Source organism: Dendrobium catenatum, unplaced genomic scaffold (genome assembly GCF_001605985.2).
Source record: "Dendrobium catenatum unplaced genomic scaffold, ASM160598v2 fragScaff_scaffold_264, whole genome shotgun sequence".
Lineage (NCBI taxonomy): Eukaryota > Viridiplantae > Streptophyta > Magnoliopsida > Asparagales > Orchidaceae > Dendrobium > Dendrobium catenatum.
In genome coordinates this window covers 1,915,755-1,942,885 of record NW_021318726.1, presented here as the reverse complement: position 1 = coordinate 1,942,885, position 27,131 = coordinate 1,915,755, and the positions used below count along the sequence as shown (strand labels likewise).

Sequence of the window (27,131 nt, the reverse complement as noted above, 5' to 3'; positions counted from 1 at the left end):
TTATGTTGGTAGATGGCTATCTTCCATGAGATTTGCCCTCCAATATCACACAAAGAGCTCCTCGTCTACCCGCACTCCAACGCCGTCATTCAGTGTAGAGAGTCATTTGTATTTGTATGTATTATAGAATCGAGACAACGTTGCCCCTACGCTTCTTCTTCTTCTTCTTTGTTCTCGATCGGAAGTAAGAAAAAGTAGGAGAAGACTGACGCTTTTTCTATTTCCAGTGATTTGATCTCCGGAGTCAGCCACGCTCCGGCGATCCTACTTCCTCGTAACGCAGGATGGTCTCAGCTAACCAAGAAATGGTGGTTTACTGCTTTGACACTCTTGTCACCCACTACAATGGTGAGCAGGCTCCGCTCCCGGCCTTCGAGGATGGGCAGCAGTAAGATTCGACTAATGCTTCTTTTGTTGATAATTTTTGTTGTGGATCCCTTCTGTATGGTGTTTTCGTTTGTGATAATTTGGTGTTCAGGAGTTCCAATTACCGATTTTGAGAAATGCTGTTCGATGACGATGAGATGTTCATGATTCTTATTACTGCTGCTGATGACTTTGTAATTCCGCCATAGAGTATTTTTCGAAGGATAGTCACCACGGCATCTTTATTTGAGGATGAAGGGGAAAAGTTTACCCTTTTTTCTTGTCAGTGGCTAGTACCGTGATATACTGCATGTATCAATTCCGATGTTGTGGCTTTGATTTCTTCATTTATGGTTTCATTATGCGGTGGAGTTTTATTTGAACTTATATTAAGGCTTTACTTTGCGGTGAGTACCTTGGATTTCTTAATAAAATTTTTAATTTGTTGTCTAGGTTATCTCATATGCTTTTTTTTTTTTTCATTGGGATCGTTATGTTTCTTTCCTCCTTTTATCATTTTAGCTGTGATCACTAAGAAGTGTATCTGTTGGCTGGTCTCCACTGATTGATTTTTAGCATATTTTTCTTGTTGAGAAATAGGGACTGTATAAATTTTTGAGTTATAGCAGAATTTTGGTGTAGAATAAGAAGCAATTTGGGAGTGTTTTGGTGTAGTTTGGGGAGATGCAACAACGGAATAAAGTCTATGAAACTGTATAAATTGTTGAGTTATAGCAGATTTTTTTCCAACTTGGATTGATAGACGATGGTTGTAGACTGTAGAATAAGACTGAAGCAGGTGATGATGCGATTATGTGAGCACAGCGTTTGCAATTTGTGCTGCCATTTGTAGCAGGAATCCATGTTCCTTGAATGTATGTCCAAATCATGAAGAGATGAGAGATGAGTCCATTGAAGAACTTGCTTTCTGAGTTTAGCCCAGCAAGGATTGTATTTTGTTTTTGTTAAGGGAAAATGTAAAATTAGTTTTTTTTTTCTTATCATTATGAAATGAGTTCATGGAATGGCTTGTTATCTAAGTTGATTAACTCTATTAGGATTGAAATCTATTTTTTTCAAGAAGGGAAGTTGGAATTTTTTTCCTTCTTATGGTTGCAACTAATTTTGCTATGCAATTTCTATCATAACTGCGTCAACTTCTTGCTTTTCAACTAATAACAGTTGCGACATTATTAAACTACAACATTGGTGAGAGGGGTTGGCTGTCCTATTACTGGCCTCGTTTCATTCTGTTATTCATTATGTGCACTGATAAGAATCAGAGAATAGTTCAGTGTGCTTTCATTCCAATATGTACATAACTTATACAATCTTAAGATAGAATCTAATAGGAGACATATAATATCAAAGAATATACATAACTACAAATGATTCTAGTAGTCTCACGGATTGGGCTGGCATCAAAGATACTATAGATATATAAGTTGGCAATGTCAAGGAAGGAAGAGGGTGGAAGTTAGGGCAAAAGACTAGTGGGTTGTTTCCACATTCTCCCTTAAGCGAATGAATTGATGTCATACATTCCATACTTGCTTAATGATTTTGAAACTGCCTCTGATGATCCTTTTGTGAGTATGTACGCAAGTTGCTCACTTGTGGTTATGAATGGAGTATAGATTCAACCGAAATTAAGCTTCTTATTTATATAATATATATCAACTTCAGTATGCTTTATATGGTCATATTGTATGAGATTATGCGCAATATTGATGGATGATCTTGTATCATAATAGAGCCTTATAGGACATTTTCATTCAATTTTTAAATATTCAAGAATAATTTTCAGCCATAACAACTTATAGATTCCCAATGTCATAGATATAACTTTGACTTCTGTGTTAGATCTTGATACTATATTTTATTGTTTTCTCATCCAAGTCATGAGATTGCATGCTAAGAATGTGTAATATCCTCTTGTTGATCTCCTATCAACTATAAAAACCACATAATATGCATATGTACATGCTTCAAGGGTTTGATTCTCCCCCTTTTTGAATAGAATTTCCTTGTTAGGAGTTTCCTTCAATTATTGTAGAATTTTATTCATTGCCTTAAGATATGATTCTTTAAAATTTTGCATGAATTCACTCACTGGGTTGATGACTTAGGCAATGTTAGGAATAATATATGATAAGTAGAGTTTTTCCACAAGTCTTTGATAAGATGTTTTTCTATTATTGTATCTTATGGGCCATCTCCAAGTCTATAAGTGAATTTCATAGGAATGTTGAGAAGCTTGCATCCTGTTACGCCGGCCCAGGAGGGGCCGGCTGGACCGGTCCAGCCTGAACCGGTCCACTGTTACTCCAGGCGGAAAAACAGAGGGGGAGCGCGGGTTTGAGCGGAAACCAGAGGAAAGCCACGCGGCTTTGGGTGAGCTTAGGAGGGAAATTTTGAATGTTGGGGGCTGTTTTAGGAAGTTTATAATTGTCATTTGTCTTTAATTAGAAGTTATGGTGAGAATTAGCTCTCATCTTGAATTTGAATTATTTTGAGATCTAGGGTTTGGTGTTCTTGGGCTCTTGGCTTTGCCGGAGATCGTTGGAGAGTTTTTTCCTTCCTCTCGAATTGAAGGAAAGTTGTATCTTGCAAGTGCTTTTAATCCTCTATTGAAATAAAAGTGTTTGCTTTGTTTTCCTACGAGTTTCTATTGCGTTTCTTCCAATTTTCTCCGGTTTCCTGCTGTTTTCTGCTGTGGACAGCAGTTTGGCTGTTGAAGTTTCACCGATTTGGGTTAGGATTACTTGCGAACTCAAGTATTTCCTATCACATCCTAGCTTTCTTGTTTATTTCATCATGTTAGTTATGCATTTTTATTGTTATATAAAGATTTTATATGAGTGTGTCAACCTTAATATTGAGGAAAATATTTTAGCTTGTCGAATTCTTTGACTTTAAATCCTTGGAGCAATCTTTTTTTTTTTTTAAGGTTCTCGATTCTTTCTAAATCATTATTTGTCATGATTAAAATAGCGCAATTAGGTATTGAGGCTTTTTTTGTTTCGTGAGGCGAGACGTAAGCCTCAAGGCGTTTTGATGCGTGAGCCTCAAAATAAAAAATTGCGTTAAGTGCAAATAATTGTTAAAAGTTAATTTTTATATAATTCACAAATAATGATTAAATAATGTATGAAATATAATTGAAATACAAATATTACATAAGCAAAAAATTATGAAATATAGAAATTGCATAAAAATATCATATAACATTAAGTTCAACTCCAAATTCTTTCTTTCTAAGTTCCATACTCATCTACATTTAATTTCTAAGAAAGGCTGAAATAGTTGGCAACAACTAAAAAATCATATGTATTGTCATCACTGAGCGGATCTTTATTTGAGTCGTCATTATAACAAATTAGTTTCTCTCTTGTCTCATCCTGTGGAGTCCAATGCCTTCCAATAAATTTTTTCATTTATTTCAGGTATCTTCCTCTTTCATAAATGTTTTTCATCAACACAAAGATGAGATTAATACTCCAAAATTTTTAGAGGTGGTGGTGTGCAGCTTTCAAGTGATCATTGACGACGGCTATGACAGTGGTGGTTGTGGCAAATGTGACGGGCTAGAGGTTAAGGCAGTTGAGAGAAAGTTACTGGGACTCGGGGGTACACGAAGTGTGGTTTGTTCGAGGCTTTACTTGAGGCGTAAGCCTCACGCTAGTGAGGCGAGGCGTGCCTTAAGACGGGCCTCAACTAAGCTGAGGTGTAAGCCTCTTAAAATAAATTGAGGCGTAAGCCTCGAGATGTTTTTTATTGGAATTGCGCAAAGCCAGGCCTCAAGGCGAGCCTCATATTGCGCAATTTTAAACAATATTGTTGTTAACCTAAACTAGTAGTTCTGAGATCCCTAAAATTGCATATTTTACAAATACTGTATGATCTCTTTCATTTTATTTATATCTTATATTTAGTATCACCTCGGTGAACCTTTCGAACTAAGCCCTTGAAGTTTGTTTCTGCTTACATAATATCATTTTTTTATTTGCACATCTTTTGTTCTGTATTTATGCCAAATCATGATGGTATCTCCATATACATGTCCTCCTATGAGTCAAGATGTAATAAGGTTTTCTTAACATTAAAACGCTAGATTTTCCAGTTTATATGAGTTGCTAATGATCAACGTTCATTTTAACAACATGAACAAAGACCTCAAGTTAATCAATCCCTTATGTTTGAGTGTAGCTTTTGGCAACCAATCTAACTTTATACTTTTTAATGAACAGTCTTATTTGTACTTTACATTAAAGGCTCATTTACATCCCATTGTTTTTTTAACTTTTAGGTAATTCTACCAAATCCAATGTTTTTTTTTTGAAGAGCTATCATTTTCTTCTTCATAATATTATTCCAATTCTCATTATTTAATAGCTTAGAGACTAACTTGGGGATAGAAATAGTTTGTAGGCTACTAAGGAAGGTTTGAGATGGTTATATGATAAAAATATATGTAAATGTGTCAGCCTGTCAAGTGTTAGTTCTTATACCTTTCTTACTAAGACTCTTTTCAGTTGTAAGTTTAATAGTTCCTTTCATGGATTCAATGGTTGTGAGTGATTCAGTTGATTGGATTTGTGTATATTAAAGGATTGATGCATTACTTCTTCAGTGAACCTATGGCGACTTAGTAGAAAGTAGTTCAATTATATGCTTGGTTTGGGTAGGAATAAATAGTTTTAGGATAGAGTTGCTTGGTTGGATGAGTGGTAAGGAAGGGAAATTTAGGAGTAAAAATCAATTGTGAATGATATTTCTACTTTTGGATAAGTTATAATAAAGTGGTGTTCTGCTACATTAAAATTGACATCAATGGATGCATGTACTTTTTTAGTGGGGGGATGATAGCATTTGTATCATTTTGTTTTGGAGTTAGTCAATGAAGATACATTTAATTATATGTGGATCAAAATTATCTCTTTTTTAGGAATGTATTTTAACAAAGGCAACATGTTCAAATATTTTGGGAATAATTTTTTTTAAGGTGTAAAGTGAGAAAATAATTTGTTTAGGGCTTGTATAGGACTGTTGAACCCAATGACTCTTGTAGATAATTAGTTTATGATGTTTTCAACTGTTAAAACAATATCCTCTGATTTTTTTTTTGAAAAATGAGAGCTCTTATCATGACAAGTAGCTATTTAACTACATTTTTTTGGGTTATATATATACAATTTAACTCATATTTTCTTCTTTTTTTCTTGGAAGTATGAGGAGAGATAGTTGTTAAAATAGTCTCTAATATAGTCATATATGACTCTTTTAATTTTTACTTTGAATTATGATGCTCACATCATTTTTAAATTTTTGTGAAAAAATTCAACCTATATGGGTGCAAATATTGATAAAAGATACTAACTATTGAACCCCATAGATGTAGTTGTAGAGGATGGTCTTCAAAAGTTTCTATTAATGAGAGAAAAAAGCTGATACATTTGTGTTTAGCTAGTTAACAAACCTCAGTATGAAATTATTCAATAGTGATTGCTTTTAATAACGTAGGAAATATAGTTTTGAGAACAACAAATAATTGATGGAAAGATGTAGGTGTTGAAGTTAGATCATATATTTATTGAATTAAGTGATTTTGAAGGAAGATATAATATTGAAGGTTGTATGAAGCTTTTTTGATCATGATTTCCTCAAGGTGGGGGAGACCATCCTCTTTCTTTAGCAAGTCCAGTCATCCTACTTATATCATTTTCAAGAATAACACAAAATAAAGGATAAAAATACAATGTAGTGGTTACCGTCTCAAGTAAGTTTTTAAATGGATCAGAAGTTGGTAAATAATTTATGTATATAATGAATATTTCAGAATGTGAGGATTTGTTTATAATAATATCTCATTATCGACCACGGTCGTCAAGGATCCATTGATAATGATTATTTTGTGTTGCTAGGATGATGAGTATATGAAATAAATTTGTATGAGGAGCTGGTCATATGGTCTATAGCTCCTGAATCAATGAACCATGAGCTAGAGTGAGCATCTATGAGGCTTTAAATGGATGAAAAGAGGATGCAATACCATAAGTACTAGTTGTAGATATTCTTTTAAAAGGGATCCTAACAGGTTTTTCAAATTTTCTATTTATTCTTTGAGGATCTCAATATGTGACTATTTGACATTAACTTCTCCTAATGTGTTATGTATGCATTTATTTATTTTTTTGCCTACCCCCCTTGCATTCTCTAATTTTGGTTTGTGAATTTTCATGAATTTTTCAATATCTTTCCCTTGTATATCAAGCTTTTTAATAATATGCACACCATAAAATATTTTTATTGACCATTTTTGCTAGAGTTGGTTTCTTGTGGCCCTCAATAGGAAAGGGCTTTGAGTCGAAGTTTTTTATGTTGGTAACCTTTGATATTAAGGATAACCCCTTTTTGGGTTTATTCGTAATTTACTCTCCTACTTCTTCAGTTCGAATAACAGCGATAGCTTTATCTAGTTATGGTATATTCTCCTTTCTGAGAAAGTTTAACCCATAAGACATCAAAATTAACATTTAATTCAACAAGGAAATCATATATTCGGTCTTTTTCAGCAAACATTTTAAGAAGTCACATCTTTATTGCTCTCCATTTAGATGCATTGATAATGATACATCTCTGACCACTAGCTTTGTAATAGGTTGGAATACTCCATGATGGATCACCTTTATGTTTTGTGAATGAATATTGATTTTGAATACATGGATTTATGTACTATTTTATTATAGGTTTAATGTACCATATCTCATATTTCCTTTGTTGAATGGAGGAACATGCATGTATCACTTATCCATGGAATCATAGAGTTTCGAAACCAAGACATCACCAAAGAATCTTGCTCATTCCAAACCTCAAGCATAGATCACTTTGTTCAAATATAGTGCCAATTAAATGATATAATTTTTCTATTCGCTTCCAATTTAAGCGAACTGATTTTGTCCACTTCAGATAGCTTTTTCTTTCATTCATTTAGTATGTTGAGTGAATGTTTTGTAACTCTGTCAGATTTGAATTGCACCCCTCAATCCCAAAGGAACACGAGACAAAATGAATATGAGCATTTTTGTTGTTGTCCATGCGCAGGGAAATTGTCATAGTATGCGTTTACTGGAGTAGAAAAAAGAACATAAACTAGACTTGAAAGAACAAGCATATGCACTTGGAAAAAATTATAAAGATCTTCGATGCTATGACAAAGATTTAAGGTAGTTAAGTATTCATTCGTTGAAATATGTACATAATTTATACAATCTTAGAGGGCTTCTAACAAGAAACATGCAAAATTAAGAAATATAAATAATTACCCCTTAGATTGATGAACTAGCAACTAGGATCCCATGGATCCATGTGGTGATAGCATAAAGGAAGGAAGAAGGCGGAAGTTAGGGAGGAAGACGAGTGGGCTATTACCACTGATGCCATACTTAATATTTAAGAAATATAACCACTTCAAGGTTAAGAACTTTGACTTAGGGGTGCTTTATTTGTTATTAAAACTTTCACCAAGATGGTTTCAACGTGGCTCATGAAAATATTTAATCATTGAAGAAGTTAAATTTTGAATTATAGAGGATTTAAAGTATTTTTTAATGGAATCATGTTATGGACCTGATTTGAATCAATTAAATGTTTTTTCCATAGTTTATTTATTAATTTCCTTTAAAAAAAAATTAGTGCAGTATCTTTCATTTGAGCTTGTTGCAATAGTTAGCTAGTCTTAAACCTTATTTATATAAGGCTGACTACAACTAAATCCGTATTTTTATTGCTCATATCTTCATAATATAGTTCTTACAGAACATTAATCAAACCAAATAATTGTTTTTTTTTTCATTAATTCTGAAGCACCATGCTTGTTCATATTCTTTCACGAAATCTATCAATTGATTGCATATTCATGTATATTGATCTATCCATTATCCCATATGTTGAGCTGCCAAGGTAACAGAGTGATGGACCTTTTAGTTAAAATATGTTGCTATATGTGCTAGATGGTGACCCTTGGAATTTTAATTATTTCTTATTTAAATTGTTATAAAAATTCATATTGAAATCCTTATAACAAACACGTCATTTCAGCCCATTGTTTGTGACATGGAAGAAAGCAATTAATGGTGGCGAACCACGTTTGCGAGGATGCATTGGAACTTTAGAAGCTCGAGGATTGATCAGTGGTTTAAAGGATTATGCATTAACTAGGTATATAAGAACTTATATAACTTGTACACATCCCTGCAGCTTGTAAAATGATGCTCAATATTTGCACTTTGCCATATAATTGTGAAAATAGATGCTTGCAATCCAATGTTATTTGGTGCATGATACTTCCATCCATATTGAAAATATGTTTTGTTTCGCATTTGTCTGTTTTTTATTGCAATTTACCATTGTGCTTGCTTTGTAGGATGCTGATATCCTTTACAACTTTCCTTGTGCATAAAATCTGGTAGCTCTGGTTGTGTATACCATGGATTTATAACCTTATCTTTTGAGTCTAGGTGCGCATACTGATGCATAAAATAGTTGAACTTATGATGGAGTGAATAGTTAGTTTGAATCTTTAAAGAATTAGTGGTTGAATTGTTAAAATCATAATGAGCAAGTAGTACATTTTGATTTCTTAAAAGCATAATGAGCTAATAATATTAGATATTTACTTGTTGTGTATGCAAATCGTATATAGTAACTGGATTGCTTCTATGTTCTTGTTCACTGGTAGTGCATGCTGCTGTATTAATGGTTGACCAACAACTACTTTCCTTGAGGGATCAAGCTCAAGACCTGACTTGAGTACTTGAGCACCACGTCGAGAGCAGCAGTCGATGGTAGTAAAATTTCTTTCAACAATAGTTAAAAGGATCTAGTAAAATATTATCCAATAATTTTGGAAAGAGACGCAAATTATTCATCACAAATTTAAACATATATGACACAATTCATACTTATTCTCATTTGATTCTTTTCTTCTGCGCATAACTTTCTCTATTAGCCATCTCATTTATAAGAATTTTACCTGAAATATTTAATTTAATCGGTTGAGTTTTCATTATCAAATTCAATAGTTAATTATAATTAGATAATATAATAATAAATAAAAGAAATATTCATATTAGTTATGCTAATTAATTATTAAATCTTTCATTTAAGAGACATTAAACATGGGCATTGATAAGATAAAACATTATTTTACATGAAATATTCTTAGATACTATATTTTCCATATTATAATTTTTAATATGCGGTTTCTTTTAGGAGCACCGTCTAATATTACATCAATTAAGGCACAAATATTTCCATTTTCATTTCCTTTTTCAATCTTTTCCATTTTTTGTGCATGGATAGATTGCTTCTCCAGCCAGTACTATAAGAAGGTGAAGTGGTGAACACTTGTATTTGTATGCAAATACTTCTTCTTTTTAGTACATTCATTTCATTATCATTTTTTATTTTTTTTATTTAAATTCTACACATATTAGTTTTAGTGGGATGCTTTCACATTTAATATGTATAAAACTTTAATAAAAGATCATTTAATTCTTCCCTTTAAGGTACGAATCTTAGCGAGTATAACTATAATATATTATGCTAGTACATGCATTGATTCATAAAAAGAACATCAATTGCTATAAAATTAAAGTGTAATCACTCATCTCAATTCCTTTTTGAAAGTCAATTCTATTTCAACGCTTATTTAATCTTTAGTCGATTATTCCTTAGTTCACAACCTATGCATTATTTACACGTTCCGGTCCATTTACCTATTTAATTTAGAACTATGATTTCTTTAAAATTTTCTAATTAAATTAATGATAATCAATTTAGCTCTAACTTTAATTGTTAAGAGCACTCTTGCTTGCCTTTAACGCTAAAAGCATCAAATTGCGTCGAAGATAATGTTGGAGATATCAACGGTTGTCAAGGGCAACGTCGAAGATATCGAACGTTGTCAAGCCAACATCAAAGGTCAATGAATTATTAAATCACATTTCTTAATTATTTTTTTAATTTTATTCTATTTTAAAAGGATAAATGTCATTTAAATAAATTTCCTTTATTATGTTCAATTATTTTTCCTCTTCATCAAACGAGATCTCATAGTCATGTTTGTCGTCTTCTTTCTCCCTGTCAAATAAAATTGCACAAATCAATTCAATCAAATTAGAATCATAATCTTCTTTCTTTCTACAACAAACAGAAAATCCACTTTCTCCTTCATCTCTGTTTCTTTGACTCCACTGATCTAAATTTTCCTTAGTTCCAACTCCATTAATTAAGTTGGCATGACGTTTCTTCTTCTTCTTCGCCGGTTTTTGACTCCACCAAACAAGTAGAATGAACTCTTTTCCTTCTCATCTTAATTTCAACTCCACTGAACATCATGACTTGTCTTCTTCTTCTATGCCAACAACTAGGTTCGCACGAACTCCTTTTTTCCTTCGTCTATTACAACAACCATATTCACATGAACTCTTCTACCTCTAATTAAAGCCACCCTTGTATGTGAGGAGTTGTGTCTGTTCACTCATTGCGTTTGAACATACTAAATCGCTCTTACTTTCGCTTGATTAGGATTGTTCGAGTCAGTTTGTGATTGGCGCCAGCTATTAAATCAAGAAAGCAATAAATGTGATTCATTGTGCGGTATATCCGCTTGCTTTATCCAATGGCATAAAGTTAGATGTTCATCATAGTTATCATCATTACTATTAAGGGTAGGCTTTATGGATCTTCATTCTTCATACATTCTTGTTGAATGCTTCATAAGATGGTAAAATTATTCTGTACAAATTGTTTTATATAACTTCAAGCCAAGCTTAGGCCTTCCCCTTTCCTTCCTAGGCTTTCTACATGAATATAGACCCTTGTCTTATAGGTTCATCTTGTACCCTCCATTTTACTCATAAAAGTATCATTGATCTATTTTTTCTATCATCTTATTTCAATAGATGCTTCTAGTACCACTCGCTAATATAATAAGTTCTCATTCCATCCATCCTACTTCCACAGCAGCCATCTTAGCATTTTCATTTGTGCCATACTCAACTACAAAATGATTTTGTGAGTGTGATGTTCATATTGGTCTTGAAATAGGTTCTGTTTCTCTGCCTTAATTTGTCTTGCTTATTCACCCAATTTTGATCTGTTCGATGTTTGAGTGACTATTGTCTGTCACCTTCGCATGTTGCAATGTTGACAATTCTATCTAGTTTATATTATCTTGAAAATGTGCAACTTTCACTGGGTCGTACTTGATACGATCTCTTATGCACAAGCATTTATCGCTTATACTCATATTAGGACACTTAAACTTTGCATTTTAGGAGCATGGTATAGTAATTTTGTGCAGGACATAAAATAGTTATAGCTCACTATGAAGCTAGTTGTGGCATATGAGTAGCCTGTCCCACTCTTCTGCTTTTGTACCGTCCAAAACTTCTTAAAGCAAGGAGGGTGTGCAAGCTTGCCAGGAATCTTTTTGGTTAATTTTGAAGCAAAACCTGTGCCTTCTACGTTCTGAGAATGAATTTATCAACAACAGGGCTGACCGCCATTTTGTTATGATGTGTGATAAAGCTTATTTTTGGTAGAAATTCCATGCAATATTAAAGGATGTACTTTCATTCAGGAAAAGAAGAAGATAATTTAAATCCATGCTTAACGCATGACATTGAGTATAACCCTTTGTTTTCTTATTTACGATAGCAGTTGTGGTTTGTCAAATACCGTCCCAGCCATCCTAGTCGTCCCTTGGCTCTTGATCCTATGACCAGGATGGGGATCCGTGGGAAGCTCGTCTGGATCACACCGATCTCCTTCCATATTCGGGTGGTTGATTTAGGAAGGATTATATTAGGGAAATTATGCATGATTTTGTAGTTATTTGTTTCTTTAAGATGTCATGTGTAGATCTATAAATAGGGATAATTTTGTGTAATAAAATTAAGCATTTTTCTTTTTCAAACTCTCTGAATTTAACATGGTATCAGAGCAAGGAGTCGAGCTTGACGAATCTAAAGGCTAAGGAAGTGAAGGCCGACGGAGGTGGAGAGGGAGCAGAGCCAGAGAAGACAATGAAAGCTAATGGTCATAATATGTTAACCGGGCCGGCTCGTGAAGCTTCTTGCAACGGGAACTCGCAGACTCTATCGAAAGGGTCAGAAACAGCTAAGCCCACACCTTCACTTTTGGGGGGAATCTAGGGAGTCGGTAGCCGGTGAGAAGGAGAGCTGCGATGTGCAAAGCTTGGTTAGCCTATCGAGGTGCCGTCGGCGGAGAATGTGGAAAATGATTTCTAGTAGTAGCTGTGTAATCGAGGAGGCGGTGACAGACGCTGTCTCACTTGTCGCCGCCAACATCAACTACATCATTACTATTGAATTGTAACCTTTGGCTTCCTTTCGCGAGATCATCCGATCAAGCAAGTAGGGATCTGTTTTCTTGAGCCGGCTCGAGGCTCAGGAAAACACGAGATACCAGAGCATGATTAGGAGTCACGTGGATCTAGAAATCGTGTGTGCTAGGCTGGAGCAGAGTGGAACCAAATACTCCAGTGCGAATTTCTTCCGCGATCTCCTACTTCTATGCAACGTCATTGTCTTCATTCGCAAGGACTCGTCGGAATAAACAGTCGCCGTCCATTTACGACAGATGGTTTCTTAGGAAGTGACCACGATGTTGTCGAAGCCTGCTCATGAGAAAAAGGAGGCGCCAAAGGAGGCCTCACTACCACTTATGAAGATGGTTACTTAGTTAAAGATGGATTCAAATCTCAACAATTCACTTTCAAAAAAGAATTGGTCATCGGGTTTCCTAATTACTTGCTGAAAGCGTAGCTTCATCTCCAAGGCAGTAGCTGCCACCGAGGTAAAAGTGACTGGGAGGGCGGAGAGGGACCATGATTCAGATTTGGGTCAGAAGTGGGGACAAGCAGAGCAGCATGGATAAACCTAAGACAAAGGAGAGATCAAAGGTATTGGGAATGAGGGGCTTAAGGACTAACAAGAGCTATAACAGACTTGTTGGTTATGGTTTCAGGAACTCCAAGCAAGTTCCTGCGTCGAAGCCTTTGCCCAAATGCCAAGGAGACTATTGAAGCTTCAACGAAGGTAAAAAAGAAATTTGTGGCTACTCCATTTGACGTGACACCAAAGAAGAGGAACGCCACTAGTTTTCTTGATCGTTTGAGGAATTCATCTACGGGAACACTTTTAAACTCGCCGAAAAGCTCTGGTGGTGGATCTAGCGGGAAAGTTATAACCGCAAACAAGGTTTAAAATTGCGTAAATAAGCCTCGAGACATTTTTCACTGTGAGGCGAAGCGTAAGCCTCGAGGCGGTGTGAGACGTAAGCCTCACGAATGAAGAATTGCGTAAATGAGAATTTAAGTATTCTAGCATGTAAATAAAAAGAAGAGTCTATCATACAATAAAAAACATCTAAATGAGAAGTGAAATTAGTGAAAAATAATAAAATAGATGTAATATATGCATGTCGTAGCATAATTCAAAGTATAAAATCACAAATATAAGTCTATCAAAACTCTCAAAGTACAAATAATAAAGAACATCTAAAATCGAATCATATCTCATCACTAAATGGGTTTTCAAGACATCTTCATCTCCAATTGTATATATGAATGTCAAATCTTCATCATCTTTAATATTACCCACTTTTCTCTTTCCTGTTCAATAAGAATGATTAGTGTGTTGTTAATTGCATATATTTAAAATGTAATAGCATATAAGAAATTATGAAATACCTTTGTTTGCTTGTTGTGCTGCAATACTAGTTGATGTGTGTAGTGTGGTACTAGTGGATGTGTTCGCTTGATCTACTTCACCCTTCAAAACATCTACACATAGATCCTCTAGCTGCAGGTCTGATAATGGCAAATCTGTCTCATCATCTATGAACCACTCATTATCAGACGCCACATCATCACACACCAAAGGATTCTCATCATCCTTCAACCCCTTGTTCCTTAATCTCTTATCTCTCAACCTCTTGTTATGTATAATATACATAAGGGAGTTCATTCTGAGTGTTGAAAGTCGATTTCTTCTCTTTGTTTGCACTTGACTATATGTGCTCCAGTTTCATTCACACCTAGAGGAAGAACAAGTGAGGCCCAAAACTCTAACTGCAAAACTTTGTAACTCAGGGGTGGAATCACCAAATTAGATCCACCATTCAACTATTTTCAAAAAATAAAAACGATAATAAAAACATATTAAAGTGTGATGTATGTCCAGTTACTTTGCGAAAAATATGCTTATATGGAGAGCGTTTGACAATAGTAGATTTTGCTGCTTGCAGACCAAAAAATCCCTCCCTATTCCAAAATAGAACAAGTTCTAAATATGCAAGCTCCCTAACACTCTGGTCCGGTATCAACCGTTCCATGTAATGGTACAAGCCCAGTTTCACATCTGGATTTGAGGATTTTCTCTATGGATACTGAAATTGAGGATTGAGATAATATGTCGCTGCATGTAGATGACGGTGTAACTTGACTTCCCACCGAGCATCGATGATATCCCAAATCTCTCTATAACTAGCCTCCTCTCCTCCCAAGTTATGTGCACTCAACTACTTTTTCTCATCCATTGCATTATATATAAAACTCATGGCAGGGTTCTTTGCATCCACTAATCTTAGTACTTGTACGAAGGGTCTTGTGCTCAATATGACATAGGTCACACTGGCCCAAAATTTATCATTCAAAATCAGCCTTCGTATTTCCTTCCCCTCAGGTTTCTTGCCCCACACATAATTAAGCCATTGTATCAAATAAGATGTGGCAAACTTGTAGGATAAACTTGCATTAGAAATTGAAAATGCTTTGCAGTGCACTAATGTAATGACTTACCTAGTGGTAGTATAGCGAATGATTTTCTTCTTCGAGAACTTTCTCATGAAGGCTAAGACCCATGAGTGATTAATGTAGATGAACTTTATGATCTCCTTCGCCCTAGAAAGGACGCTCTTGTGTTGAGGGTTGCTTGCGAACTCAAGTTTTGCTTTGTTTTGTTTCCACTATCGCAATCTATCATTTCTAGATTGATTTGTCCAAGTTTCTTGTATCTTCTCGTTGTTTTGAAATTTGAACCAATTATTGCTAGGGTTACTTACGAACTCAAATAAATCCGTTAGGATTACTTGTGAACTCAAGTATTTCCTATCAAATTGGTATCAGAGCAAGTCTTAAAATCGGTGGAGGTATGTTTTTGGCAAATTCCAACAACAATTTTTTGGCCCAAAATAGAAGGAATTTGCTATTTTTTGAGTCCCAAATTCAAATTTTGTGAATCTACAAACTCGTGATTGTGATGGCGGCCAAGGTGGATGCTTTTGAAGAAAGGCTTGAAGGGGAGATGAATCAAATCAAGACAATGGTGGAGGAAAGGATTTCCTCCATGGAATGACAAGTAGCAGATCTCCAGGACATGATGAAGAAAATGTTGGAAATCCAAAACCAAACGGCAGCTTTCCTGGCAAAAGGTGTGGAAGGGAAAAGCACAAATTATGAAATTCGTAGGGAGTAAGATGAGGTGAAAATCATGGAAGGAGAAAGAAGAAGACCCCATCTGGAGCCTGTCCAGTTGGAAGAAAGTGGAGGTGGATATGGGAAATGCCATGAGTGATACTATGCCCACCGAGGTGCTGATTTTGAAGAAAGAAGTGGGAAATTTGAAGGGGGTTTGGGCTATGGCAGGGCAAGGGAAGATCGGGAGACGGGGGGGGGGGGGGGGGGGGGGGGGGGGGGGGGGGGTTAGTACTTGGTAGAGGGGAAACTATGGAAGAATAAGGGGGAATGGTTGTGAGGAAGGTTAGGAAGTTGAAGATGCCCATATTTGAAGGAGAAGATGCATATGGGTGGATTTATGAGGTGGAACGATGCTTCGCCGCAATGGGCTAACAAAGGAGAAGAAGCTGACAGTGGAAGGTTTGTGCTTGGAAGGAAAGGCTCTGTCTTGGTATTAGTGGAGAGATCAGAGGAGACCTGTCAGGAATTGCAGAGAATTCAAGGACGGCATAATAGAACATTTTTAAAACTGACCGGGGAGAAGATTTCTATGAGCATTTCTTTGCTCTGACATAGGAGGGATCACTAGGAAATTGCCGAGAGCGATTTGAGCACCTAGCCAGCAGGGTGGAGTGATTATCAAATACGGTATTGGCGGGGAATTTCATGAAAGGGTTGAAGGCGAAGATCCGAGCAGTAGTGAAGGTTCTGATGCCTCGTGACTTGGGGGAGGCCATGAAGTTGGCCCAGCTGGTTGAAAATCTGAGAAATATGGATAGGGGAGCCTGGAGTAGCATCACAGGGGGGACTTACAAGATGACGATCACCCATCTAGCACCTAAAGGTCTTGTAGCAAGGCGAGTCGGGAGGCCACCAAGGAGAAGACAGTAGGAGGGAGTGGGTGAAATTTCAAGTGGCTGACAGAAAAAGAGATGCAGGAGAAGAGGGTTAAGGGGTTGTGCTTTAGGTGTGATGAAAAGTATACGCCAGGGCATCGATGCAAGGACCGAACTTTTCAGGCTCTCATTATCTGTGATGACGAGGAAACTGAGGAGGGAGGTGAGGAGGAGAGAGAGGAGGAGAAGTTGTATGTGGATATGGCTGAGGTTTTCTTGAACTCAGTGGTATGATTCACTACGAATCATACCATGAAGGTGAAGGGGGAGATATGGGACAAGGAGGTGGTGGTGCTGATTGATAGTGGGGCTACTCACAATTTCATTTTCACTTAAGTCGTTGATTAATTGAGAGTGAGATTGGTGGATACTGGTTGTTACGGGGTGATGATGGGTATGGGGAAGGTGGAGAAAGGCCAGGGGATTTGCAGATGAGTGATACTGACTATCCAGGGGATTCAGGTGAGGGAAGATTTTCTTCCACTGGAGCTTGGGAGTACATATGTCATCCTGGGGATGAAATAGTTGCAGACTTTAGGAGACACCAAAGTGAATTGGGGAGCACTCACGATGGAGTTGATGGTAGATAGAAGGAAGGTGATGATTAAGGGAGATGCAGCGCTATTCAAATCCATGGTTTCTCTTAAAATTATGGTGAGGGATATACAGTTGGCAGGTGGAGGATATTTAGTCGAGCTGCACAGTTTGGAGGGAGCTAGATTAGAAGAGGGAGGGGACATACCCCTCTCCATACAGCCGTTGATTCAGTCGTTCGAAGAGGTGCTTTAGCTATCTCAGGGATTGCCACCGCAGAGGGAGCAGGAACACGCCATCATGTTGAGGGAGAGTGTGTCACCCATCAGTGTACGACCTTATCTCTACACTCAGTTTTATAAAGATGAAATCGAAAAGTTGATTAGAGAGATGCTGGAGGTAGGAATCATCAGACCCAACATCAGTCCCTTCTCTAGTCCAAATCTATTGGTGAAGAAGAAGGATTGCGGCTGGTGATTTTGTGTGGACTATAGAGTGCTCGACAAGGTAACTATACATGGCAAATTTGTTATACCAGTTATTGACGAGTTGTTAGATAAATTGAGTGGAACAGTGATCTTCAGTAAGATAGACTTGAAATCGGGATACCATCAGATCTAGATGAAGAAGGAAGATGTGCCCAAAACTGCATTCAGAACTCATGAGGGACATTATGAGTTCCTGATGATACCTTTTGGCCTCACCAATGCTCCAGCCATTTTCCAGACACTTATGAAAAAGATTTTCAAACCTTATCTCAGACAGTTTGTACTGGTATTCTTCGATGACATCCTAGTCTACAACAGGATAGAAGAAGAGCATTGGGAGCATTTAAAAAAGGTGTTTGAGGTGCTGCAGGAGCACCAGCTGAGAGCCAAATTAAAGAAGTGTTGCTTCACGCAAGCTAGTGTAGAGTACTTGGGCCATATTGTATCAAAAGAAGGGGTGGCTGCAGATCAGTCTAAAATTGAGGCAATGCTAAAGTGGTCAGTGCCTAAAAATCTGAAGGAGCTGAGGGGATTCCTAGGATTGACAGATTACTACATAAGGTTTGTAAAGGGGTACAACACCATAGCATGATCACTCACTGAGCAGTTGAAGAATGATGGGTTCCTATGGGGGGAGGCGGCCACATCAAAATTTAAGAGCTTGAAGAAGGCTATGACGATGGTACCGGTCCTAGCGTTGCCAGATTTCACTAAGATCTTCATAGTGGAGATCGATGTGTTTGGGTACGGATTGGGTGCAGTGCTTATGTAGAGTCGTAGGCCCATTGCCTATTTCAGCCAGGTTTTGACTGCTAGAGCCAGGCTGAAGTCTTTCTATGAGAGAGAATTAATGGCCATCGTGTTGTCCATCCAGAAGTCATGGCACTACCTACTTGGGAGGCATTTCATTATCAGGACAGATCAATGGAGCTTGAAATACCTGTTGGAACAACGGATGGTGACAGAGGAGCATCAAAGATGGCTGTCCAAGTTGCTGGGGTATAATTTTGAGATTCAGTACAGGCCAGGAGTGGAGAACAAGAGTGTAAATACCATGTCTAGATGTATGGGGAGCTGCAGACAGTGTCACTATCTATTTCTTTGATGCTTGATTGGGAGGCTATCATAGAGGAAAGTGCTAGGGATGAGGATTTGGGAAAAATCAAGGCAGATTTGCTGAAGGAAGAGTAGCCACCTAGGGTACTCCTTGGAGGGGGTAGACTATTGTATCAGGGGAGGTTTGTGATGCCCCGGTCTTCGATCCACATCCCAAACTTACTCCAGGAGTTTCATGGGAGTGCGGTGGGGACCATTTAGGAGTGCAGAAGATATAAAGGAAGCTAGCTTCAAAGCTTACTGGAAGGGGATGCATAAAGATATAGAGGAGATGATGTCTAGATGTGAGATCTATCAAAGGAACAAATACCTAGCCATGTCACCAGGAGGACTACTACAGCCGTTGGCTTTACCAGGACGATTATGAGAGGAGATATCCATGGACTTCATAGATGGGTTGTCCCATTTAGAAGGTTTCACTGTGATTTTAGTGGTGGCGGACAGGTTGAGCAAGTATGCACATTTCATCTCTCTGATATCCCATACACAACAGTGACAGTGGCTTCAACTTTCATCAGAGATGTGGTCATATTACGTGGAGTACCTGAGGCGATAGTATCAGATAGAAATAATGTGTTCCTTAACCACTTTTGGAGGGAGTTGTTCAGATTACAAAGAACAGTTCTGAAGAGGAGCACATCTTACCACCCACAGACGGATGACCAAATGGAAGTAGTCAACAGAAGCTTGGTGACTTACCTTAGATGCTTTGTGTTAGAGACACCCAAGCTATAGGCTAAGTGGCTATCATAGGCTGAATATTGGTACAACACCTCTTTTCATTCGGCATCATAGATGACCCCATTCAAGGTGTTGTACGAACGAGATCCTCACCACTTGGTGCACTTTGGGAGTAGCAGTACTCCTGTTTCTTCAGTGGAGTACTTGGAGGAGAGGGATTGAGTGCTAGAAGAGTTGAAGATACATTTACTGAGAGCTCAACAAATTATGAAGAAACAAGCTGATGGATATAGGAAGGACATCCAATTTGAAGTGGGGAAGAGAGTGTTCTTGAAGCTCCGACCATATAGGCAAAAGACAGTCGCCAATAGGAGGAATGAGAAGCTGGCCTATAGGTACTTTGAACCTTACGAGGTATTGGAGAAAATAGGAGCGGTAGCATACCGCCTGAAATTACCACCAATGGAGACTATACATCCAGTTTTTCATGTATCCCAGCTGAGAAGAGTCATTGGAGATTAGACAGCTAGCCCAGAGTTACCGGTGACACTCGCGGAGGATTTAAAGGTGATTCTGGAACCTTTAGAGTTGATGGGGGTTCGCCATAAAGGAAACGGAGCTAAAGAAGTGCTAATCAAGTGGAAAAACCTTCCGGAATACGATGCCATGTGGGAACCTTTGAGAGGGTGAAACATCAGTTTCCTAATTTCCACCTTGAGGACAGGGTGGTTCTTTGGGAAGAGGGTATTGTTACAAATCAGCCTAAACCGGCCCAGGAGGGGCCGATTCGGACATACAGGAGGCGGACTAAGCTACCTCCTCTTAAACCCATTGCTTAAGTGGGTGGGTCCCACCTCCTTGTGCGACAAATAGAGAGAGAGGAGGGGGCGGTTCATGCAAGAGAGCAATTTGAAATAAAATTATATTAGGAAGCTTTTAATTAGGAAGGATGTATTTAAAGAGGATGAGAGGCTAGGGTTAGGGCATGCTTGTATTGTTTGTTCTTTTGGAGAGTTCCTTGGTGTCTTGTGGTCTAGATCTACAATCTACATATTGGGAGAGACGATCCTCCTCTCGAATTGAGGATCAATTGTATCTTGCTTTGAGTTTTACTTTGTTTTGTTTCCACTATCGCAATCTATCATTTCTAGATTGCTTTGTCCAAGTTTCTTGTTTCTTCTTGCCGTTTTGAACCAATTATTGCTAGGATTGCTTGTGAACTCAAGATTTTAATTAAGATTTAAGTTAAAAAATGATCTCATGCTCAAATTGAATTTCAATTTCAAATTTTCACTATGGATTAGTTTTCTATTTATGTTCATGAATACATTTTAGCACAATCTCCAATGCATATATATATATATATATATATATATATATAGGAATTATTTGGTTGGAAGTAAAGTGAGTGTAAAGTAAAAAAAATGTAGGAGATTTGAGAAGTTTGGTGTTTGGTTGGATGAAAAGCAAATCCAAGATAAATTAAAGTGAATGAAGTGTATTCTATCAAGTTCATTTTTGAGGTAAACCGTTCTCGCCCAATTTTGAGCGAGAACCGTTCACCTCTTCCTTTAAGGGAAAGCATACCCTTTTATTAGATATGGGGAAGGGTAGTACCTCTGTGCCTTTGCTTAGTAAACTCTGTAGGATAACTTCTTTGAAAGTGATCCAACACTTTGGAGGTGACTAAACTATACCCAACTATTAAAAAGCTGAATTTAGTTTTAACACAGAGGATTATAAAAGAACAACAAAGCAAAGGCAACAAAATAATATTATAAGATCGAGGGAGATTTTACTCTAAAATTTGAACTCTATGGATTGAGAGGATGAACACTCGTTTGCTTTTTCCTGAAAAGATATATCTTTAAGGCTGAAAATACTTTCACTTTTGTATAAGAAAATTTGTGTGACATTATCAATATATTAAAGTAGAAGTAAATTGGTATATATAAAGTAGTTTAAGATTCAATAAGCAGCCCAAAAATTATACTCGAGTGATCATATTTGACTATAATTAATTACTGAACAATTATGTTCAAGTAGCAGTTGCTTGCCAAAAATAGATTTACTAGCATTTGTTAGGAGTTATTGGTGGCCTGTAATGACTTTCAGGGAAGCTATGATGTCAACTTGCTAGTAAATTGATTCATGACCAAAATTTCTGTCATTTAGGGGAGCAAGCTCCATGGTTAAGAGACTTGCTAACTTTGCAAAAAATTATTAATGTTAACAGAGGCCCATAAAGTGCCAAAACGACCAGTGAAAAATATTGTTCAGCCAATGGAGTTTAGCAACATAACTTATACATATGAATTAATTCTATTTAAGCTTTAATATTTTATAATAATTTAACAAATGATTATTTAATTAAAATAGCTTTGTTATATTTTGATTAATGTGTTATTTATCCTTGAGATATTTGTAGGCTAAGCAAAAAGTTAGTCGTGAAACGAATTATTAAAACACACGCAGATTAAGGTATTTCTTGAACTCTTTTACTTTATCTTTCTTAAAAAATTTAGATTCACCATTAACGCTCATCTTCAAGCTTGTAAAGCCTTAAAAGTGCCTAATAGAATATGTCATCATCCCCATGGTTTAAATATATTTGTATAAACAGTAGAAACTCTTAACAAACTATTTTATGATTTCATCAAGAGATTTATTATCATCAAATCTTTAACGAGTAAAACATGAGTGACATGAGATCACGTAGTCAATAATCTCTCTCTATTTAATGATATAAACTGATATTGCTGTGAATGAATAAAAATAAACTTTTCCTCTTAGATGCATAAATAAAATATAAATTCTCCTCTTAAATAAATATATTTGCCTCGCATTAGTTGTGATATACATTCTCACCGTGAATTCTAGTTTGGTGTAGTTGCTAATGATATTTTCTCTCTAAATATAAGATTCTAACAAGAGAATTTGTATCTAAATAATAAATCAATTGAAAAGTAATTTGCTTGATATAAGATGAAAAATCTATCTTTAATACTAAAAATATAAAAACTAGGTATCAATTATTTATTGCTGGATTTAAAAAATAAACTGAATTTTTGTGTTTTTGCCTACCCGATGGCTTACGTCCAACCCTAAAGTACTCCTTATATGCAGGGTTTCAATTCGCTCACAATCTCTTTCTTCACTTCTCACATGTGGAGAAATCCTCATAATCTCTTCCTTAAAGGGGAAGAGTACCCTCACCTTAGTTGTGGGTAAGAACATCTCTTCCAAACCTACGCTTAGCAAACTCTCCTAGATATTGTATTCTAAAGTGAACCATATTTTGGTGATGCCTAAGGCTATCACTAGCTATTACAAAGTTTAATACAATCTTAATACTAATGATTGCTAGATAACTTTAAATCAAGTAGAATAAAATAATATTATAAGATTGAGAAAGATAAGATTTTACTCCAAAACTCAAAAGTGTATAATTTACACAATTTATTTAAGCAATTTGCATTAGTTTTCTTTAAAGAGGTTTGACTGTCCATATAATATACTTTCCCTTCTTATTTGTTGTTTGTTTGTTATTAGGACAAGGCTTAATAAACCATAATAAATATTAAATTAAATTTTATTCATCATCCCCTCATCTTAGTATTAGTTATATCGTGGAAGCATGTTATCATCTTAGCATTATCATTACATGCATCATATTATATATAATCATCCATTGTTCATATGCTTATTTTGCATGAGAATATTCACAGGAAACTTACTTTTAACTCTGATTCTTTTAGATATTATAATCATTTGCTAGAAAAATGAGATTAGATCAAGTCGTATAACAAATTGGGGTAAAGCTTGCAAGTTAGAACATTAAAAATTCTCATATTAGTTCAGTCTTTAATATTCTTATTTATATTATGAACCATCTACTAATATCTTAGATTTTTCTCTCTTCCCATCCTCTCCTACGTAATTCACATCAATTTTTTTTTTTTCAAATAGTTACATAAATCTTGTGCCATAAGCAATAATGAATGATGAAATTGTTTTTATTACTAATCGTGTATATCAAAGTTATCTTGTGCATTGGTTGGACAGGCCTATAGGTGATTACTCGTGGATTTTCTAACAGAAAGTACAATAATTATGCTTAAATCTATTGTTCGAAGAAGCTAAACTTTTCCAAGACAAATAAAATTGATGCATATGTCAAATGTGCAGTTGCCAGAAATACAAATTGTGCATGTTAAGATGAATTTTCGTAAAGACGAACTATTATTTAATTGTTTTAGAGACTTAGGCTTCGTTTGGGATGATTTTCTTGTTGCTTTTTAAAGCACTTTCTAGTATAAAATTTTTAATTTTTGTACTAAAAAGCTGCTTTAAGAAGCAACAAAAAAGTCGTCCCAAACGAAGCCTTAGTTTAATATAATGTTGATGTACATGCCTAGAATGTTGCCATGGATTGAGCATTCGTTTCTTCACCAACATTGCTAAATCATGTATTCTTAAATTTTTTTGTTTTACACCCATTGTTGTACTCTTTCAAGATTGTATCGATGACTTCATATCAGTTGCTAATTACTATATGTTGATTTGACAATCAATTTCATTAGTATCGCCATTACTCTTTAAATATCTTGGTTTCTCTAATTCCTAACGTTGTTTGATCTGTTAGGAAGTTTTACTTGAGATTTTTGGAATTGAAATGGATTTTGTTTGTGGTGACCTGGTAGTCTGGTACCTAGCTAATTTATTTCATATTCCTTCCTGTAGTGCTCTGAGAGATCGACGCTTCCCTCCAGTCCAAGCCAAAGAATTGCCGTATTTGGAATGCACAGTGTCTATTCTTACTGAATATGAAACTGCTCTGAACTACCTTGATTGGGAGGTATGCTCTTCTCTCTTCCTTTTAGTAATCTGTTAGAAGATCATGGGGCAACAATTTACCTTGATGCAAACTACGAACTACTATATATATTATTGCATCTTTCATCTGCGTCAATAAGAGGAAAAATTATTACGTGCGGCGTCCGGATTCGTCTGGAGACCCACAAAAATTATTACGTGCGGCGTTCGGATTCGTCTGGAGACCTCTGGATTATTGATAGTGCTCCTTTGGACCCCCGACATATCTGTCAACAGTTACTTATAAATTTGCCCCCCTTGACAATTATGACTGGTTCCGCCACTGAATCCATGATCTGATTCTTACGATTGATAGCCAAACCAAATGTTTGGTGATGGTTTGACAGTCAATGTTATCAGAAGTGTAGGAACACTGATTAAAAAAATAAATTTGGTGACTGGACTTTATGAATTTGAACCAGTAACATGCACTGATGTGGAAAGTTGATTTTCTGAAGATTTTTCCGTTTTTCATAACAAACAGGAATTTTTGGACAGGCTTTTTTGTTAAATATTCTATTTCACAGGATGTGGCATTGATGCAATTTCTTATTTTAGTCCCAGCATTGTTATCACCTAGCTAATTATTTGCTTTTAGTGATCATGGAAAGCTAAAATGTAGTGACTATTGGAAACCAAGTATTTATCTTGCAGATTGGAAAGCATGGCTTGATTATTGAATTCACTGACCCTGATTATAATACAAGGCGCAGTGCAACTTACTTGCCTGAGGTGGCTGCCCATGAAGGTAAGTTTACTTGTTTTTCAAAATTTTTGCAAATAATGATCCTCATTGACTTTGAAAAGCTAATTGAATCAAAATTAATTATAAAATGGATAGCTTTTAACACTCCTCACTGACAGTACCACTATTTACTATCTTTGAAATCAAAGCAATCAAAATTATTCTAGCCGTTGAAGTATTCATTTGATTTGAGTATTCTTATTCATAAAACTAATGAATCATTTATCTCAATATTTAGGATTCGTTTGAGACTGCTTTCTTAATGTTTCTTAAAGTAGCTTTTTAGTATAAAAATTTTTATTTTTTACTAGAAAATTTCTTTAAGCAGCAATAAAAAAACTGTCCCAAATGGAACCTTAGATTCGTTAGGGTGCTAATTTTGCTTTCTTGATGCATAACCAAAACATCTACATTATGAATTCAGACATCCTTTTTCATGATTTGCGTTAGTATGAACTGTGTTAGAAGAAGCAAATCACCAAACCAGTTTATAGTTAGTTTAACTGCATCTAATGAACATATTGCTCCCTACTTACAGGTTGGACCAAGATTGAAGCCATCGACTCTCTAATGAGGAAAGCAGGCTATAATAATGTAATCACCGAGTCCCTTCGCAAGAGACTTCGTATCACCAAGTACCAAAGCACCTTATGTACTATGCATTACACAGAATATATTACTTATGTGAAAACCAGCCGAGCTCAGTACCCTCCAATTAATGGGGTAAAGCCTATCCACTGATATGTGTGGGATTGGAGAAATTATTAAGTTCGGACACCAGACAGAGAGAAATCATCCGGATTTCTCTCTATCTATAGTAAAAGCACAGTCAAAGTGCAGGCAAAGCGCAGTACTGTAGCAGTTGTGCTTTGACTGCACTTTTACTGTAGACAGAGAGAAATCCGAATGATTCTCTCTGACTGGTGTCCGGACATAATAATTTGCCTTGGGGTTGCAAGATACATACCCATAGTTCAATTTGATGCAGCTGGGTAAAAATTGTAATTTGATTTTTGTCCCACCTGCTATTCAACTGGCCATCATTCTTATGTCTTTTGATGGACTTTATTTAAAACATTCCAGCAAGTTTGTTGTTAACTATTTATATCAGTCCGTTAAGTATGCTGAAACCTATATTTACTGAAGGTTTTAATGATATCTGGGATCAAGAAAGTCCTTTAATACTCTTTGATGCATTTGATACTCTTTGATGGTTTGTTGAAATGATAACGCAGTTCATAAGGGCTTTTTTACTGGACACTGAACGTCAAGAGAGAGTTAGGGTCTGTTTGGGATGGCTGTAGTGTTTTATGATGCTGATTGTGAAGTTGATGTGGTGAAGATAATTTAGCTATTATGATTACACGGTAATTTTTTCATTGCAAAATTTTCTGAATACCAATAAGAAAGTAGTAGTTAAATAAAATTATGATTACTGTTTGAAAAGCAAAGAAAAAAAAGGAAGCGGTTACAAATAGATCTTTAATGGGGTTCTTCAAGTAAGAATGGAGAGATGATTTTTTCTTTTGGTTTCTAAAGGTTTCTTAGGCTTCATTTGGGATGATTTTCTTCGTGCTTCTTAAAACAGCTTTTTAGTACAAAATTTTAAATTTTTAACTAAAAAATCGCTTTAAAAAGCAGTAAGAAAGCCGTCCCAAATGAAACCTTAGTTGATCATTATATCTTATGTTTGTAGTTTTAATTTAGCATAATTAAATATATATTTAATATTAATAATTTACATGTATATGTATTAAGTATATAATTTATTAAGTATTATTTATATTATACGTAATTTGAATATTTATGAAAATGATTTATGTATATTAAATATTTATTTAATATTTACATCATGCATATGCTTTTTTGAAAAATAAACAAAA

The 27,131-nt window shown here is 35.9% G+C and overlaps 1 protein-coding gene across 3 annotated transcripts; it reads left to right on the top strand.

The window, feature by feature from the left end:
- LOC110099150 (uncharacterized protein At2g38710) lies at positions 1-26,435 on the top strand. Of its 3 annotated transcripts, XM_020826233.2 has the most exons (6): positions 1-114; positions 228-388; positions 8,467-8,586; positions 24,372-24,486; positions 25,158-25,251; positions 25,787-26,435. In XM_020826233.2, exons 2-6 carry the CDS (start codon positions 285-287, stop codon positions 25,987-25,989), a joined length of 636 nt encoding a protein of 211 aa, XP_020681892.1. In that variant the 5' UTR covers positions 1-114; positions 228-284; the 3' UTR covers positions 25,990-26,435. The 3 variants fall into 3 exon arrangements, with proteins under 3 accessions (XP_020681892.1, XP_028549220.1, XP_020681891.1); XM_020826232.2 differs by having other exon boundaries at positions 28-388; XM_028693387.1 differs by lacking the exon at positions 8,467-8,586 and having other exon boundaries at positions 24-388.
- Positions 26,436-27,131: the final 696 nt, after the last annotated feature.

Coding starts and splice junctions, on each gene's coding strand:
- LOC110099150 (XM_020826233.2), top strand. CDS start 285: ATGGTCTCAGCTAACCAAGAAATGGTGGTTTACTGCTTTGACACTCTT. Junction 24,487..25,157: donor TGAACTACCTTGATTGGGAG/GTATGCTCTTCT, acceptor TTTATCTTGCAG/ATTGGAAAGCATGGCTTGAT. Junction 25,252..25,786: donor TGAGGTGGCTGCCCATGAAG/GTAAGTTTACTT, acceptor CCCTACTTACAG/GTTGGACCAAGATTGAAGCC.